We start from the raw sequence: 18,646 nt of genomic DNA on the forward strand, positions 1-18,646 counted from the left end.
TTCCATGCATCAGTGCAAAGCTAAGGAAGTGAACCGTAAGCAGTCAATTGTTTAGTTATTAGTAAGGAGTTACATTTACATGACATCAGACCCTGCTGCCAGACTTCAGAAGGACTATTTGTGTAGAGTAGGTAAAGTATGAGATAAAGTAGTTTGACACCACCTTGTGGTCATATATCGAAAGAAAGCTTCTATTATAACTGCTCAGTGACTGGAGAACAAATAAATTGAATATTCTCAGTAAAACATACTTACATAAATTGGACAAACTAATGTTGGCAATAGTGCGTCAGTAGATTCCCTTCTTCTATCTCTTTACATAGAGAATACTGGATGTTTACCCATGGACAATGTAGGAACACAGTACCATATATTTACATTTTGAAATCATACAAGATAATAAAGTATAAGTACTAGCAAGGAAACATACTATTTATTAAGTGTATTAAGGGTTTTGGTTACCATTTTTTAATTTTAATGACAATAACATGTTTGAAAAATACAAAATGTTCTGCCTTGTTTTCTTCCTGGACAGGTTTTACTGCTTTGATTGCATTGGAAGCATGAAATAAAGATAATACTTGTGGGTTGTTGGTTTTCTATTGGGGACAAATTACATCATGTTTTAGGTATATTGGATAATCTGCTTAACACAATACAGAACGTTTATATTATTAAAGATGAGTTGGTAAAATAATCAAAATTATTTTTATTAATAAAGAACAAAAACGTGCCCCAACAATCTGAAAGGAAACAAATACACTGTACAAAAGGTGTGTGCTTCAGTTCCTTTGAATCTGAACATCTTGTTTGACCTATTGGTGGCGCTGTGACTTCAGATGTTTTGGCTTTTGCAAGAGACTACTTCTGCAGATAAATTAAAGGCATTAGATAATGTGTTGGCACCCTGTGGTAGCATCTAGTAAGAATCATTCACTGAACAGTACATGCAGGTATAATTGCATTTGGGTTTTATTAATAATATATTTGTGTGTCCACTGTGTGCATCTACAGTGCTAAAGCATGTGTCCATACTGCATATATTAGTATCTGGCTCTAATATCACCAAATGTACAACAAGGTTAGAGCCACATGATCTGAATCAGACATGTAACAGATAATGTTGCAGTAGAACGTTTTACACTAAATATAAGTACACAGAAAGTAAGTATACAGTTGAATTGCAAAGCATTTAGCATGTTCCTAGAAAGGCCGTTATTAAAAAAGGCTCTGCACTATTTACACAAAAGCAGCAAATACACTCAATTGCTGAAACAAGGATGTTGATTTTCATGTTTTTATCCGCTCCATTGGTTCTGTCCATGTGGATGTCTTTATTGATCTGGAAGAAAACCAAAATGAGGTATTATCATTGGTTACTTTCTGCTCATGGTACTGTTTTTGAATACAACAATGTATGGTAAGGCCAACTAATTTGTGTGTGAAAATATGTACATTTGCCATTTATGAATTATGATGTTTTAAGTAATGTTTCATTAAACCCAAACATGTCTGGAAAACAACATGCTGTATATAAGAAAGACATGAAAATGCACAAAAAGTATAAAAGCTTTATTTGGTGGATTTGGTCATTCCTGAAACTGACAAGCAGCACAGCACATAATAAAAGCTTTTAGTATATTCATAAGTATTAAAGTGTTTTGTACTTGACTTTACCTGCAGCCACGTTTATGTAAAGGCTCTCTTCTGGTTCATTACTGGCACCTGTTAGAAGGATTAAAATAATTAATCAAAGGACAATTCCTGTACTTTATTTAGAGACTGCTGGCCTACAAAAGCATCTCATCCATTGCATGTAGTATTTGTATTACTCCATGTTAAACACAAATGAAATACTTTACCATTTCCAGCTTCTACAGGCCCTCTGATTGTTTCATAGAGACAACGATCACCTACAGAGAAGTGAAAATCAACCACGGTCAAACCAATCATTTTAATCACAATTAAGGCTGAGAGTTAAAAATAAGTCATATTATTAAACCGGACAAGGGCTGACCATGGAGGAGAGTAGAATATTGTGGCATGTTTTGAATTTCATCCTGGTTGATCATGTGGTCTGTAGCAGGGCCCTGATTGGTGCTCTGAGATCTTGTGGGACATACACATGAAGATAATGAAGACGATTGAATTTAACATAAACTGCTGTAATGTTCAAAATGAGATAAAAGAGGGTTGCACCGACCTGATGAAGACTGCATCTGTTGAATAGAATAGTTATAGTTACATTGTTTTTTAATTGCAAATGTTTCCGGTACATGTAATGTGTGATTTTGAGTAATCATAGTTTAATTCATTTGATATCAGATGAAAAGGTTCTGACCTTTTGACTTTCTGTAGCGATACATGAACAGCAGCGGGAGAATTATCAGTAAAACTCCACAAAGCAGCCCAACAGTCAACAGGACGGGAAATTGAGAGACTTTTCCAGGCCGAGAAGCTGCTAATATAAATAACCTTAAATATTATTTTTTTATATAACACTTTCCTCAAAGCACTTCACAGAAACAGAGCTTCAAGGTCAGACCAAGCCTCAGAAATCTCAAAGATAAATAAACAATGACAATCAAAAAATGTTTTAAAAACCTACATTCACACATTGACACATACATGTACAACTATGGAATATATAAAACTATACAAATACACTTACACATAAATCATAAATATTTACACACTTATTGGAACAAATTCACAAAATACACTATAAACCCCTGGTCATATATCTTATATTTTCAATGCTGCTCATGTAATCATGGTCATATGAATGTTTTAAGACTGAATACAGAACTGGAAAAATGTATTTCTCTTACAAAAACTAAATTGTATAATTCAGAGGAAACTAAGACAACTTTGAATTCAGTATTAACTGTCTTTTTTAGCTCTGACTCAGCAACACATCTCAAAAAGAGGAAACTGTTTTTTATCATACTCACATTTGACTGACAACCAACTCTCTGATGACGTCCTACTATCTGCTAAATCTCTCCGTTTACATTTATAAAAGCCTTCATCTGACTTTGACACTGCAGAGATGGTCAGCTCCCTTCTGTTATCGTTCTGGATGAGTTTGTCATTTTTATAGAAATCTACATCATAAAGAACAGTTTCATTATTTAACTTGCAGCTAAGAGTGACAGGAAGTCCCTCAGCCACAGGACGGACAGGGCTCACCAGGATCATTTGACCATCATCTGGAAAAAATCAAAGAATATAAAGGCTTTGTCAGAGATATCAGCTTGTTTACGTTTATGCAAAACTGGTCTACTCTGGCAGAAGCTGAAATCAGGTAGATGAGGAAATTAAAACACAGAATATTATCTTTGAGAGGAGTGACCCTGGAGTTCACTTCTTAAATTGGCCTTTTTTATAAAGTTTTACTAATTTGAAGAGACGTTTGGCTAATGCTTGTCACCTTCACATTTCAGAACAATATAATACTTCAGAAACAAACATTTTAAATAATTAAAACTCACCATCTTTAGTGATGTTGACTGCATTACTGAAATGTCCTGTTTCAGACTCACACCAGAACACTCCACTAAGCCATCTTCTGGTTATTGTGCATATAGATCCAGTCATTGTCCCCCAGGAAGAACAGTGATAAAGGTTGTCAGCTTCCGAAAACCTCCTCACTCTCCACTCAGTGGAGTTTCCCTCACAGCTCAGTGACAGAGGCGTTTTGGTGAAGTGCTGCACACTGTCAGGACTCACTGTGAGAGACGCTGCTGAATTCAAATCTGAAACACACAAAGAGGGGACATTTAAACCATGCAAACGGTAAAAGACAATGCATGGGTACAGCAAAACCTCCACTTGAATTACCCTAAAAAAGGCAAAAAAATAAACAAGCCTAAAAACTGAGTGATTTATCCATGGATATATTGCAGTTGTTGAAGTAAAAAAGATAAAATTGTTCATTTAAAAGTTGAGGGGGGGGGGGGGCAAGCAAACTAAAGTAGGAGGAAAACAAAATAGAACGTACCAGTTAAGTATGTGTAATGTTTATGTCTTAAACAAAATATATTACCATCAGATAAATATCTAAAAACATATATAGAGGCTGATTCAGTCAATCATCATTCTGTTTTAGAGAATAGTTTTGAAAACTGAACTATGACCTGATGCTGATGTAAAAGTGTGGCCAGCCTAGAGGCAATAGAGTGCAATGGTCCCGTTATAGCGTAAGCTTTTACATTTACTTAAAAGTTCAAAAAAGCAGTTAGAGGCAAGCATCTTACATTTTGTGAAAACTGCAACAGAGAGCAACTGTAAAGAGCAGAGAAGATTTAAATACGTTTTGGGAGTGGCGGGCAGGAGCATTACGGAATTTTGATGGTAGACGGGGCTGCTCCAATAAGGAGATAGAAGATATTTGAAGATGACAAAACCTGTCCTTCTCTAGTAGGGAGGGGACAAATACTCCTTATGTTGTATTGGATGCTTTCGGATAAGATGCAAATAAAAATGGGTTGAATCGAAAGGCCTTTGTTTGGGATCCTTCTGACCAAAGGAGCACAATTTCCGTATTGTCCTAGCTGAGCTTCAGATAGCTACCATGCAAGTAGTAAAGCCTGCTACTGTCTGAATGTGAGTTGGGGAAACGATGGTGACATCAAAGCAGACTGTTTCTGTTGTAAATAAGACCAATGTGAAAACCAATAGGGCTTTTCCACTGGAACTTAGGATCAGTACCATTTATTGGTATCAAAATCCCTAACCCTCCGCCTTTTAGCCTCCTGAGAAGCTGGTATTTCAAGATACTCTGTTCATTTTGCTCTAACTGCATTGCAAGTTTTATATTTCTCCACAGAATATGGTTAGAGAAAACTGAATTGTTTTGCAGCAGTGCTTGCATGACGAAGGCCCACAACTGCATGGATCTTATCGCATCACTAGAGTTTGTGCGAAGCTCGACCACATGTGACCACATAAGGAAGTAAGTTCCCAGAATAAAGCTTAAGGCTTACACGTATGTCATGTATGTCAATGCCCTTTTAATATTCGGGCGGAGACGTAGCAAAGACTAATTTCAAAAACTTAAAATCCATGGATTGGTTGGGAAGGAAAGTGATGATGTCATGATGGTTTGTTTAGCAGGAACTATAACCTCTTCCGGCAGAGATTACTGGTAGCCGTTGTCACCTTACAATAAACTACACTTTACAAAGTGTTGCTTCTGCAGAGGTGGTCTGTGCTCTGCAACCTAACATGATTTCCTATGAACTTTATGGTAAAAGGCTGATGTGAAACTCACAGGGGGAAACAGAAGCGCTGATGATGCTGCCCACCTAAAGAGCACCAGGGAAAACTGTGTCTGATACTCACAAACACTTGCTTGTGTTACTTCTCTATTAATTCACACCATCTGTGAACAACGTTTTACAATGACATCTCCAATTGCATTTAGCCCACACATGTCATGTCGGTCACTTCCTTTTTTCTAACTATACGTTTTGAGCAGAGGGGGTAAGTAAATAAGTACATTTACTCAAGTACTGTACTTAAGTAACATTTTGAGGTACTTGTCATTTCCATTTTTTTGGAGCATTTCCATTTTATGCTACATTGTACTTCTACTCCACTACAATTCAGACGTACAGTAATTATTGAACTTTCACTCTACTACCTTTAGTTACTTTGCATACAGCTTAATGATAAACAATACGATCAACACTTCAAAAACCTGTAGATACACCCGGATTGATTTCACATTCTACCCAGCAGTAAATAAAGGAATTGAAATTAGTTCTAGTTTTACCAGCTTGATAAACACAACAATACATCAATAATGATAACCAAAACAAATCATATATGATTCTCAAATGGGGCCATTTGCACCATGAGTACTTTAACTTTTGGTACTTTAAGTATATTTGATGCAAATACTTTTGTACTTTTACTTGAGTAACATTTTAATTGCAGGATTTTTAATTGAAATCAAGTATTCCTACAGTTGGTACTTCTACTTTTACTTAAAAACAGGATCTGAGTACTTCTTCCTCCTCTGGTTTTGAGTAAATTTACAAAACCTAGCATTATTTCAGTTTTCACAAAATGACCTGTATGGTTTGTCAGTCGGCCTTTCTTTCTGACTGACTGTCCCTCAGATAGAACGACTACATTTTCCTCTAGTGCCACAACGAGGTTGACCATTTTTATTTTTGCGCCTTATTATTACATAGTGTAAAAAAAGATAATAGTTAAACAAAGTGTGCATTGAACTATGACCACATGAACATCTTAGGAACTGAAAGCAGAACTAGAGGCCACCAACAAGTGGCTAATAATGTTGCTGACATGACAAAGCGTAGGAAAGAATAATCTCTGCTTGATCCACAGTTAACTTATTTTTTTTAAATAATGGAGTTAATTGTCCTCCATGATAGGGGAAAAGGACTTAAGTTTGAATATATGTATTGTAAATGTTGTTTTCTAGCAACTGTTCATTACATATGAAAATAAAATTGTTGATGTGCATGTCTGCACACAGGGTGTTTCCCATAAAATACAACTGTTACGTGACATCAGCGTAAAAAAACACAAAGTAAGGCAAAAAAATATATGTTGTTTCTACAGGCCTCTGCTATTTTGGTGACAATGCATATCTTTATATAGAACTGAAACACAATTATTATAAATGCAACTGTGTACTCGATACATCTACCATTTCAAGTTTTCAAAGTTTTATACGCATTTGAAATGTTTGATGTCAAGTTTTCAAAGCTGTTCCCAGTTATCCTGAAATATCAATGAAATCATCAGTTTCCTTAAATTACTTTTAAAACCATTTGAAATGTTTGACGCCTGTATTTACTTTAATTTGATATGCACACGGACCTAGAGTTATATCTATATGGACCTTTAGTGCATTTAATAATAAATGCTGGAGGAGCAGCACGAAGTGTTCGTGCACAGCTCAAGTCAGGGTCACACTGCCCCCTACAGGAAAGGTCTGGTACAAAACATAAAATAAGATCATTACTGTCCATGTGTTTCTACTTTGGGTGAAAATACTGTATTATAGCCCTTACCTTACAGAGAAATTATACTGTTTACATTTTACTAACAAAAATGTAACGAATAGGATTTATTATTATTATTTATTAAATCCTTTCAGCATTTTTTTTCAGGATAAGTTCAAACTTCAACATACGTTAAGTTAATTAAGGTAAATTGCCTTGCTCAAGGGCACCACGGCAGTGCCCAGAAGGGGACTGTGACATCTCAAAGTACCAGTCTATTCGGGGACTTGAACCGGCGACCCTACGGTGCAGGCCAAGTCCCTACAGACTGAGCTGACGGACATATTCCCAGTTATCATTGTACGCCTCCATATGTGGATGTCTTATTGTTTTGTCAAGCACTTTGTGACTTTGTCTGTGAAATGCGCTTTATAAATAAACTTTACTTACTTAAAAAAGGGTGAAGATATTGGGCTTTTGTGTCCTGTGTATGAATGTGTTATAGTATATTGTCAAGAAACAAAACTCCAGAAACCAAACACATAAAAAAGAAAAGCTCAAAAAACAACTCACGTGTTTTTTTAACATGTTTATTAGAAGGAGCATATAGTTGAGTTTGGCGTCAAGGCTCGGGCCTCATCACTCCATAGATATTCATAGCACGATGAGTGATGATTAAATAACTAACCCCCCGAGCCTACAGGTGGAAGCTGGGGTGGAAGCTGGGGTGGTGGTGGGGCAGGCAAGCAGCAGCGACGTGGAAGTAGCTGCACAATACCAGCAGCAAGCAATGCATAGAGAGATATCAGGCATGTTAAATAGAGCGGCATATTAAGGAGACTCTGTTTGGTTGGTTGTAGAGCGGCAAGGGGCGTTATGTATGAATGCAGCATAAGTGCTCGAGATGACTGCCGGAACTAGCTCGCAGGCTTCGCCCCATTTATTGCTACTTAGGTCAAATTTGATTAACATCTGTCGTCTCAAGTATTGCATAACGTCCTGTTTATCAGTTAAATTGGTTTATATCCTGTATGCAAAATCATTCAACTTTGCGAAAGTAATGAAAATGTTAAAGTTGGAAACTGAAGAAAGCAAACATTTATTTTATGGTTTTATTTACTGTGTATGTCTTTTAGTTTTTGTTACGGCTGTGTGGTACTTTGGTACTCCACAAAACTATGTGGACAAAATCATTACATAAAAACGTTTATAAAAATTTGACTCATGGCTTGTTGTTGAAAACATTTTTTATTGCTGCATACAATAGTTGAAGACCAATATTTTAAATGATACAAAACAAAACCTCCAGGTAAAAACATACATCAATCCATTTTAAAAATACAAAAACATTGTTAATTTGATACAAAATAAGCAAAATAAATGTCTTCAAGGACCTGGGGGGAAATAAGAGAGAAAGCAGACATACAAGGTTATTTAAAAAATATTTGTGTTTTAAATAAAGAAGATGCAAATAACATTATTACCAGGAGCTTTGTCTAGTTTCACTTCAGAATAGACCGTTTCTTCTGCAGCAGAGGAGTTTTCTATGAACGGAAATAAATAAGAATGTAGTTTGTCAGCATGACATCTATCTGATTAAAAAATAGGAGAATAAGTATTTATTGCTTGTATCTTGAGTACTCACCGGTTTCCCTAATGTTTTTAAGGTGAATCGAAGAGTAAGTGACATCGCCGGATTCATCTGAAATACAATTAACTTAAATTAAAGCTTAACTTAAAGACTCGTGTGTGTAACCCAAATTGCATTAAAGCTATTTTCATAACATAAACCATAATGTTATCATCTTTTATTAATATTAAGAAGAGTAAACTACTTTCCAGCTTTATGGATTTTGTCTTTTGATTAAAGAGCTTAGATATTTCACCTATACCAGAAAATTAGCATTAAAAATGGCAAAAATATGAAATGAGAACTTAATCTTGATTATTTTTCAGGCTGACCGTGGAGATGAGAGGAAGGATGCTGCGGTTGAGTTTCGTTCAGATTAACCAGTTGATCTGGAGCAAAGCCCTGATTGGTTCTCTGAAACAGTGTGGTCCTAAGAATAAAGTAAAAAAAAAAATAGAAATAACACATGGTATAAAATATAGAAGACATTTTAAATTAGTACTGCTTTCAAGTTCAAAAGACTTGTACCGACCTTGCAAAGCTTGAATCTGTAAAAAAGAGACATTGATGTTCTTTGTATTATAAACTGACGCACTACAATTTCAGATCCATCAAATATCAAAAGGAAAATGTCTCACCTTTGGACTTCATGCAGCAACAGAATAGCAGCAGGAGAATGAACACAACAATCCCACAAACCAACCCAATGATCAGTAGCAGAATAGATGATCTGTTCATTTTTCCAGGACTGGATGCTGCTACAAAAAAAAGGTTTTCATAGATTCAATTTTTCTTCAACAGAGCTTAAAGCTGGGATTTCACATATATGATAAAAACGGAAAATAAACACTTAATATATACACCCTATTTAAAGCACAAACTTTACAAACTAACACATACGTATGCAAGTGTATACATGTGAAGACATATAGAACATTCATAGATAACCACACTAACCAGTGCTATTTCTAAGTAGAAAGGAAGTATTTCTTCACCTCAGATGGCAACCTAGTTAATGGAAAAGGAAGCGCATAAGAGACAAATGTAATCATACTCACATTTTACTGACAACCAACTCTGTGCTGACTTTTTTTCTGCGTATCGACACATGTAGAAGCCTTCGTCTGACTTTGACACCTGCAGAGATCCTCAGCTCAGCACTGGTATAATTTTGGAGAGTATTATTTCGAAAGAAAGAAACATTAAAAGATAATGATCCGCTCTTCACTTTGCAACTAAGACGAACAGAATCTCCTTCAGTCACAGGATGGACAGGGCTCACCAGGATAACATCACCTGTAAAGCAGTCAATGAATATCAAGTTATAGAGATCATCCTCACAGACACTTGGTTATACATTTGTAATATAAATCCAGTTAGGGAATTGTGACAAAAATGTACTTACTTTGTAGGCCTATAGTAATGTTGACTGCATTGCTGAATTCACCAGATGCAAACTCACACCAGTACACCGCTGTTTTGTTTGTCAGATTTTTGATGATCCATGTGGATCCGTTCTTTGTCCCCCAGTCAGAGCAGTTTGACAGATGGCCTGCTTCAGTGAGCCTCACCACTCTCCACTGGTTCCCCTCACAGGTCAGTGACACAGGATCTGAGGAAAAGTGCTGCACTCTGTCAGGACTCACTTTGACTGATGGTGCATGAGAATCTGAAATACAAAAACAGAATAATTGAAAATTATCTTCTGAATGTTTTCAACATGAATTCAGCCTCCTAGAGTAGATGCACTCTGCGACGGAGGAAACTACAAACTTTTAGGTCATTTACAAAAAATATATATGAATTCAATATTTGATTTGAACAGATCAGTTATATTTTTGGCTTTCTGGTTGTTCCCATTTATTTTCTACCAACCTTACAGCGTTCAGAACACAAAGTAAGTGACTTTGAATAAAGCATGTTATGCCTGCTATAAGTACAAATGTACAATTTCACTGCTTTAAAAATGCTCAGTGTTTTTAAAATGGTAATTAAGGAGGCATTTAAAGATGTGTCCTAATGGGAACATCAGATAGGAAGAGATAAGGGACATAAAGAAACATTCTCACCTCCAGACCAGACAAACTTTGGTTTGCTATACCAAGAGTAATGCACAGGGTTTCCTCTTCCAGCCCTGCACACATACCCTGCTGTGTGTGTCTGTCCATTAACAACGTAGGTATTGTTTTCAGTCCCATTGCTCTTGCCGGGTAGTAGCTCAAAGCTGTAGTTGGAGTTGATAGACAGATTGGCGACGGCCTTATACCAGTAAAACCTCCACCCTGCTGCTGAATCTGTAACACTGCAGTTCAGAGTGACGAAGGCTCCAGGACTCAGCCATGAACGAGACACATTGAGAGCAGGTTTTGGATTATCTGTTGGAGAATTATTACATGTAATAGTCATTTAAACAAAAAACATACCTAAGGAACAGTAGGGTACTATCAAAATAGCTTCAATTGTCTTATTGTATCTGTTTGATTACAGTTAGTGACCTGCTTAACTGTAAATGTACAGTCCTCAATATCTCTGTTCTCATTGTGTTCAGAAACTGCGTGAGTCACACATAATGAATTAGTACATTTCCATATTTTTAAAAGCAGCTCTGTTCTCATTAGCCCGTTGTTTTCCCTTACTGGACTATTGCTTCTGCAGAATACTTATCGAAGGAGTTCACTTCTACAGTGGGCATTGCTATAGTTGGTATTCAGAGAGAAAAACCATCAGATGACTCACCTAATACAGTCAGACTGACTATATTACTCTGATTTGTAGAATTTGTCTTTGTTTGAAAAACACTGCACTGGTATTGGCCATTGTCGTTTTTCGTTAACTTGAATGAGCAAGAAGACTTCTTTGTTTTGCAGAAATCAAGTTTTGAATTACTCCTGGTGAAGGTGTAACTCCAGTCAGTGTCTTGGCCGTCACTTTTGTCACATGCGAGCGTAACAGTTTCCCCCGTGTATAAAGTGGACCAGTTGGTCTTTAGAGTCACAGCATCTAGAATTCAACACAATAATAAATATGTAATTAGAAGAACAACAACCATGAGGAAAAGGTTACTTTGAGGCATACAAATGTACAATGTAAGTTAAGACTCCTCACTAAACATGTGTTAGTCATTGGCTAAACCACGAAAGATGATGCAATCAACGAGGTTTCATAGAGAGATAAATAGAAAAGAGAAGAATGTGTAATCACCTTCAGCGTGACAGCATTGTAGACGTGTGTTCAGCACTAAAATAAAGATCGATAATTCATCAAATATTTTATAAACTGACAGAAACTGTCAAAATGAGAATCAACAAAAGCATTACGGCTTACGATTCACATATAGCAACTTTGTTTGGACAGTGTGCACAAATACAATCACTGTTGCTAATCGATGATAATAATAATAAAAATAATATTTTAAAAATTACACTTTATCGCTATGAGAGCTTTTCTGAATATATACAGGGTAAAACTCATTTAAAAAAATCATAAATAACTAAAAACAACACACTTAAAATACAAAACGAACAATATTAATCACACATTAAAAGCAGATATTAAGAAATCGCTTTAAATCCACATTATAACAATGCAGTCCTAGGTCCTGCCTTAAAAATACATATAGTATCAAATGATCATGGTTGATGAAACATGGTCAAATTAACAGATTCCTTGGCTCTAAACGATGTTGCTAAAAACCGCTGCTCTTTAGACAAAACAATGATCCTCTGTTCTCAATACAAAAGTCAGTGATATACTCACAGAATAACCCCAGCGCGCAGAGCAAAGTGTGTCCCATCTTCGCATCGAACACAGACTCTCTGTCTCTCACACATACGTCCACTTTAACACTTGAAAAAAATTGAGGAAGACTAACAGAGCACTGTGGGAGGAAATCTGATCTGATCTCAACATGAGCTCATTGGTATTTTACACATTTTCTAAGAATAACTAGTCTCTCTTTCCTTCCTGTTTTACGTTGGCATGACTACTTCATGCTCATGCCATGCAGATACATTTTAACTTCACTCTCAAGATCCTACTTTAAAAGTGCAAATTAAATAGTCATTTTTGCTCAACTCATATCTTAGTAAAAATGTATGGCAGTATTATACTTGTGTTTCACAGGCAGATATATTTAACCCCAACAGTTAGATGGTTCATCGAGACAACTGCAGAATGATTTAACCTCTTTTCATTCTTTACCTGATCTTTATTGCAATTGTAATTCTGATTATTTATCATGCATTAGTCTAAAAACACAAGACAAATGTCAGGATTATTTGGGGTAAAATAGCCATCTTGTAAACCTCTAATATTAGATGTTTCTTCTGCTTCATCACTATAGTAATAACAAGGGCCGATGATTCAAAGTGACACACTTTTTGGTCACATCTCAGCTCTTGCACCTCTAACTTCCTTCTGTCACCTCAAAGCATGACTGTACTGGATCACCAAAATAAGACGAAGGATGATGAAGCAAATCAAACACCTTGTGCAATCATGTAGAAGTAATTAAGTAAATAAAGTTTATTGATGCAAAACAAAGCATGCTTTTTTTTAAACACACCTAGATTAAAGCCATATGATACATTTCCTTAATATTACTTGCTATTACATTAACTGTACAAAATACTGTCTGATAAATGGAGAGCAAAGCTGCAAATAAGGTTTAATAAACAAAGGTTTCGTTTTGGTATGTTGTTTCCATTCGTCTTGTCCTTACAGAAGACATTGTTCGATCTGGAAGAAAACCAAAGAAGAAAGAAATTACACTTTTTAAAGAATAAGCGTGTTTCATGACATATTTAACAATATATGAAATATATAAAGTGATTGATCTGAAAACGTACATGATGTTACGCTGCATTTTTACCAAGAGATGCTCCTGGTTTGAGTTCAGAATAAACAGTTTCATCCGCTGGTGCAGGACTTGACTTCCCTATGAATTAAGAGATTATTATTATTTATTTTTTTACAGTATTCCCCCAGTTAACAATGAAAATGTACTGGTATACATTTTCCTCACAAGAGGGTACAGTGATAGTTTGATAGAAGGAATTGCTCATGATGATTCACAACAGTTATACATGTATGGATACAGATGAATGAAATGTCATATGCCCTGATGTTTATTTCATGAATGCATAGAATTGGCAGAAAATAAACAGTTATGTGTAGGATTTGAACATTGGTGACTTTGGCAACACCTTGTGGTAGCTTTAAAAATTGACACCCTATCAGGCAGCACGTAAGCATGTAACCCAACAAAAACTGAAAGAGAGTAGCATTTCATCATACCTGCAGCTGATGCCATCTGCACATGTGAGTAAACACAATCCTCCGGTTCATTTTTCTTCCCTGTTAGACAGATCAGGAGAAAGCATGAAAAGACAATACTTTACTTAATTTAGTCACTGCTAGCCTACAAAAGCACCTTAATTATTGTATGTTATTGTTACGACATAGAAATCAAATACTCACCCTTCTTAGAAATGTTTTTGAGCTCCACAACAGAATATGTCGCATCCCCAACTTCAACTGAAATATACAATTTATTTTATATTTATAAGAGTGAACCTTGGATTGTCATATTCCAGTATTTATATTTACTATACCGTACCATTTGCAGGTTCTCCAGGGCATTTGACTGTTGCATAGAGACAAGCATTATCTGAAGAGAAATAAAAAAAAATATATATATATATTAAAATCCCTCTATATGAACTCCTACATTTTTTTAAATAACTAATGAGAAATGGAAATGCTACTCGGTTAACAACGTTAACAATACATTCAAAACATATTAAGGATTCAGGCTGACCCTGAAGAACAGAAGCATATTCTCTTTGGTTAGTTTCGTCCTGGTTGATCATGTGGTCTGTAGCAGGGCCCTGATTGGTCCTCTGAGATCTGGTGGGCAAAATACATGTAGTGAATGAAGTAGATTTATTAAGGAACATATTAGTGCTGTCCTGTTCATAATAAAATAAAATAGAGTGTTGTACCAACCTGCTATAGCATGAATCTGTTAAAAAGAAAAAAGTACGACAATATTATTATGCATTGCGAAAGTGTTTTACTGTCAAAACATACATGTGATTACATTAGAGTCAATCTTATATCAGAGGAAAATGATCTCACCTTTTGACTTTCTGTATAAATACAGGAACAGCAGCAGGAGAATAATCAGTAAAACTCCACAAAGCAGCCCAACGATCAGAAGAATGGGAAATTGAGAGTCTTTTCCATGCCCGGACGCTGCTATTATAAGTAATCTTTATTAATGTTTATTTATATAAAACGTTCCTGTTGTAGATTAACTGTATAAAACATCTCTCTAACACAAACACAGTTTAATTCAGAGGAAACTAAGCTTTCTTTATCTCAGACTGTAACACAGTTTACAAAAAAGGAAAGGTTTTTAAAATCATACTCACATTTTACTGAGAACCAACTCTCTGGTGACGTCCAACCATCTGCTGAATCTCTCCGTTTACATTTATAAAAGCCTTCATCTGACTTTGACACTGCAGAGATGGTCAGCTCGCTTCTGGTATCGTTCTGGATGAGTTTGTCATTTTTATAGAAATCCACATTATTAACAGCAGCTTCATTATTTAACTTGCAGCTAAGAGTGACAGCATGTCCCTCAGCCACAGGACGGACAGGACTCACCAGGATCATTTTACCATCTGAAAAAAAATCAAATAATATCAGCTTTTTCAGATTTAATATGTTTAGGCACAACTGTTCTAGTCTGGCGGAAGTTGAAATGTCAGGTAGATGTATGAGGAAAATAAAACACAGAATATTATTTTTGATCTTTGAGAGAAGTGACCCTGGAGTTCACTTCGGAAATTAGCTTTTTTTGCATGTCACCTTCACATTTCAAAACAATATAATAATTCAGAAACAAATATTTTAAATAAATAAAACTCACACTCTTTAGTGATGTTGACTGCATTACTGAACTCTCCTGTTTCAGACTCACACCAGTACACTCCACTGAGCCAGCTTCTGGTTATTGTGCATGTGGATCCAGTCTTTGTCCCCCAGGAAGAACAGTCATAAAGGTTGTTATATTCCGAAAACCTCCTCACTCTCCACTCAGTGGAGTTTCCCTCACAGCGCAGTGACACAGACGTTTTGGTGAAGTGCTGCACACTGTCAGGACTCACTGTGAGTTAATATCTGAAACACAAAGACAATGCATGGGTACAGCAACACCTCTAGTTACAATCCCCTAAAAAGGCAGAAAGAGATTAAACAAGCCTAAAAAGAGAATGTTTAATCCATGTGTATACTGCCTTTGTTGAAAGTAAAAGGTTATTGGGGTTGTTGGTTTTATGTTGCATGTAAAAAGCAGTAATACCGAAAGACAACATTACAAATAAAATGTTGACCATTGAAAAGATGGGGGGGGGTGCAAACTACAGTAGGAGGAAAACAAAATAGAAAGGTACCAGTGCCTCCAGACTAGACAAACTTTGATTAACACATGTTTTGCCCTAATGGTGGTACACACAAAAAACCATACTGACCTCCAGACCAGAGAAATGCAGCACTGCTATGCCAACTGTAAAACACTGGATCTCCTCTTCCTGCTCTGCACACATATCCTGCTGTGTGTGTTTGTCCATCAATGATGAAGAGATGCTGTTCAGTCCCATTCTCGCTGCCAGGTAGCAGCTCATAGCTGTAGGAGTCGTCTGACTTTTGGGGAACAGCCTTATACCAGTAGAAGCTCCAGCCAGCAGAAGGATAATCAACCCTGCAGTTCAGAGTTACTGAGGCTCCAGGACTCGGCCATGATGGAGACACAGTGAGGACAGGCTCAGGTTTGTCTGTTGGAAAGTGATTTAATGATAATTGGTGGGTAACAAACACTTCTTGCCTCCTACATATTTTTTACAAACATGTGAAACAAATGTGAAGGTTCATCATACTTAAATATAATAACCTGCATATTATAGATTATATGTTTATATACGTACTGCAAAACAAAGTAAAAAATTGACATATGACTTACTGTAAGATACTGTCAATGTGAAGACATCACTCCACTGCGTTGAAGACATTTCACCTTTCAGTCTGCCCATACACCTGTAGTCTCCACTTTGTGAAGTCAGAGTATATTTAGGGTCAGATGTCTGAGGTTTGTATGACCCGGGTGTCCTCCAAAAAAACTCCCACTCATAGTCTCCTCCATCCTTAATTTCACATGTAAGAGTGATCGTTTCTCCAGAGTATATCTCAGGCCAGTTGGGTCGCAGGGTCACAACAGCCCTGTAAATAATACAAAATACTAAATACAAAAAAATGAAACAAATATACAATTCTTAGCCACCTTCTTAATCCTTACTTTCAAATATTATAATTTATATTTTCTTTATGACATAATGTTTGATTTTGAAATTACAAACTTTTTTTTTTTCTCAAACAAAGTATTATACATTGACCAAACGGATGTTGTTTGGAGTGTTACATAGCTAGATTTGTCTAAAGTAAGTAGACAAAAAGTAAGATAATTATATAATCACCTTGAACTTGTCCATGGTAAAGTAAATTCAGCACTGAAATAAGTTTGAAACGACATCAGACATTATCAAACTGACAAAGATCATAACCTCAGGCATTTAAGTTGTAACAACGGCAATTAAAACATTAAAAGTACTCACAGAAAAACCCCAGTAGAGAGAGAAAAGTGTGTCCCATCTTGGCATCCAACACTGATAACCTGTTCCTGAGAAATTCTTCGACTTTGTGTAAATAGAAAGCATATGAAGAGAAATCAGGAACTACAGAGAAACAAATGCAATGTAAAATTGGACACGGAAGTTGATTTCTAACAGTCTGCGCTTCCTTCCCTTTTACACAAAGCTCACACTGAACAGCTTTTAACACAACATATTTTATACACCTTGGTTTAGGTATCCTCTAATGATGAAGAGAGATACGGTATTAAAATATAATTCCTGGTAGATAAGATCACCCTGTAGGCTTGTGATTCTTCACAAATGGTCAGTGATTATTGATGCTGCTATAAAGACTGCTGCATAAAGTGTTTCCAAAAAAATAAAGTGCATACAGTACTAAGAAGGATATACAATTGCATGTGTCATACTCACTTTATAATCCATGGGCCTTCTCACCAATATTTCATATGAAAATGTGTGTAACAGCTTTAACTAAATAGTTGAAATGCAGTGCTGGTGTGTTATGGAGGAATTCAAGTTTAAGTTTAGAAACAACCTCACCCACAGGAAGTCTCTCATAGTCTCTTTACCAGAAGTGAATCTGAAGAGAGACAAAGTTCAGCCCCCTCCTCGAGATAGACTCTATCTACTTTAAGGTGGCAACATTTCATATCTTTATCATTCATAATAAAGCAATCATTTGAATACAGAATATGTTTTGTCCAGGTGTAAAATTGTATCACAACAGTTGTACAAAAATGACTTAATGCCATAAAAATGATCGAAATAACTAAATACCACAACACTTCAGTAGTTGTTCAGTTTTAAATGTGGTGGGTATTCAAAATTGAAAGCTTCCACTTCCATGCATCAGTGCAAAGCTAAGAAAGTGAACCGTAAGCAGTCAATTGTTTAGTTATTAGTTAGGGCGTTACATTTACATGGCATCAGACCCTGGTGCCAGACTTCAGAAAGACTATTTGTGTAGAGTAGGTCAAGTATTAGATAAAGTAGTTTAACACCACCTTGTGGTCATATTCTAAAGAAAGCTTCAAATATAACTGCACAGTGACTGGAGAAAAAATAAAATAGAATATTCTCAGTAAAACATACTTACATAAATTGGACAAACTAATGTTGGCTGTAGTGCGTCAGTAGATTACCTTCTTCTATCTCTTTACATAGAGAATACTGTATGTTTACCCAAGGACAATGTAGGAACACAGTAATGTATATTCACATTTTGAGATCATACAAGATAATAAAGTGTAAGTACTAGCAGAAAACATATTATATATTAAGTGCATTAAGGGTTTTGTTTACCATTTTTTTTACTTTAA

The 18,646-nt window shown here is 36.0% G+C and overlaps 1 protein-coding gene and 1 long non-coding RNA gene across 2 annotated transcripts; both read right to left on the reverse strand.

The window, feature by feature from the left end:
• Nucleotides 1–954: 954 nt before the first annotated feature.
• LOC117498058 (sialoadhesin-like) lies at nucleotides 955–17,339 on the reverse strand. Its single transcript, XM_034150117.1, has 12 exons — nucleotides 17,289–17,339; nucleotides 17,151–17,183; nucleotides 16,640–16,896; nucleotides 16,152–16,454; nucleotides 3,495–3,758; nucleotides 2,955–3,212; nucleotides 2,342–2,458; nucleotides 2,204–2,219; nucleotides 2,018–2,109; nucleotides 1,863–1,913; nucleotides 1,678–1,725; nucleotides 955–1,342 (listed from the first exon to the last, which is right to left on the reverse strand). The coding sequence occupies exons 3-12, from the start codon at nucleotides 16,707–16,709 to the stop codon at nucleotides 1,335–1,337; spliced, it is 1,227 nt and encodes a 408-aa protein (XP_034006008.1). The 5' UTR covers nucleotides 16,710–16,896; nucleotides 17,151–17,183; nucleotides 17,289–17,339; the 3' UTR covers nucleotides 955–1,334.
• On the reverse strand, nucleotides 9,050–9,748 carry LOC117498070. The gene is made up of 3 exons (XR_004557530.1): nucleotides 9,672–9,748; nucleotides 9,252–9,371; nucleotides 9,050–9,161 (listed from the first exon to the last, which is right to left on the reverse strand). It is a non-coding gene; the product is annotated as an uncharacterized LOC117498070 (long non-coding RNA).
• Nucleotides 17,340–18,646: the final 1,307 nt, after the last annotated feature.

The sequence above is a fragment of the Trematomus bernacchii genome, unplaced genomic scaffold (genome assembly GCF_902827165.1).
Source record: "Trematomus bernacchii unplaced genomic scaffold, fTreBer1.1, whole genome shotgun sequence".
NCBI classification, from domain to species: domain Eukaryota; kingdom Metazoa; phylum Chordata; class Actinopteri; order Perciformes; family Nototheniidae; genus Trematomus; species Trematomus bernacchii.

What these genes read in the sequence shown, in the direction of transcription:
- LOC117498058 (XM_034150117.1), bottom strand. Translation starts at nt 16,709, where the DNA reads ATGGGCAGACTGAAAGGTGAAATGTCTTCAACGCAGTGGAGTGATGTC. An exon ending in CACATTGACAGTATCTTACA is followed by an intron (nt 16,455 to 16,639) that starts GTAAGTCATATG and finishes ACTTTCCAACAG; the next exon opens with ACAAACCTGAGCCTGTCCTC. An exon ending in GAGTTGGTTGTCAGTCAAAT is followed by an intron (nt 2,459 to 2,954) that starts GTGAGTATGATA and finishes TTATATTAGCAG; the next exon opens with CTTCTCGGCCTGGAAAAGTC.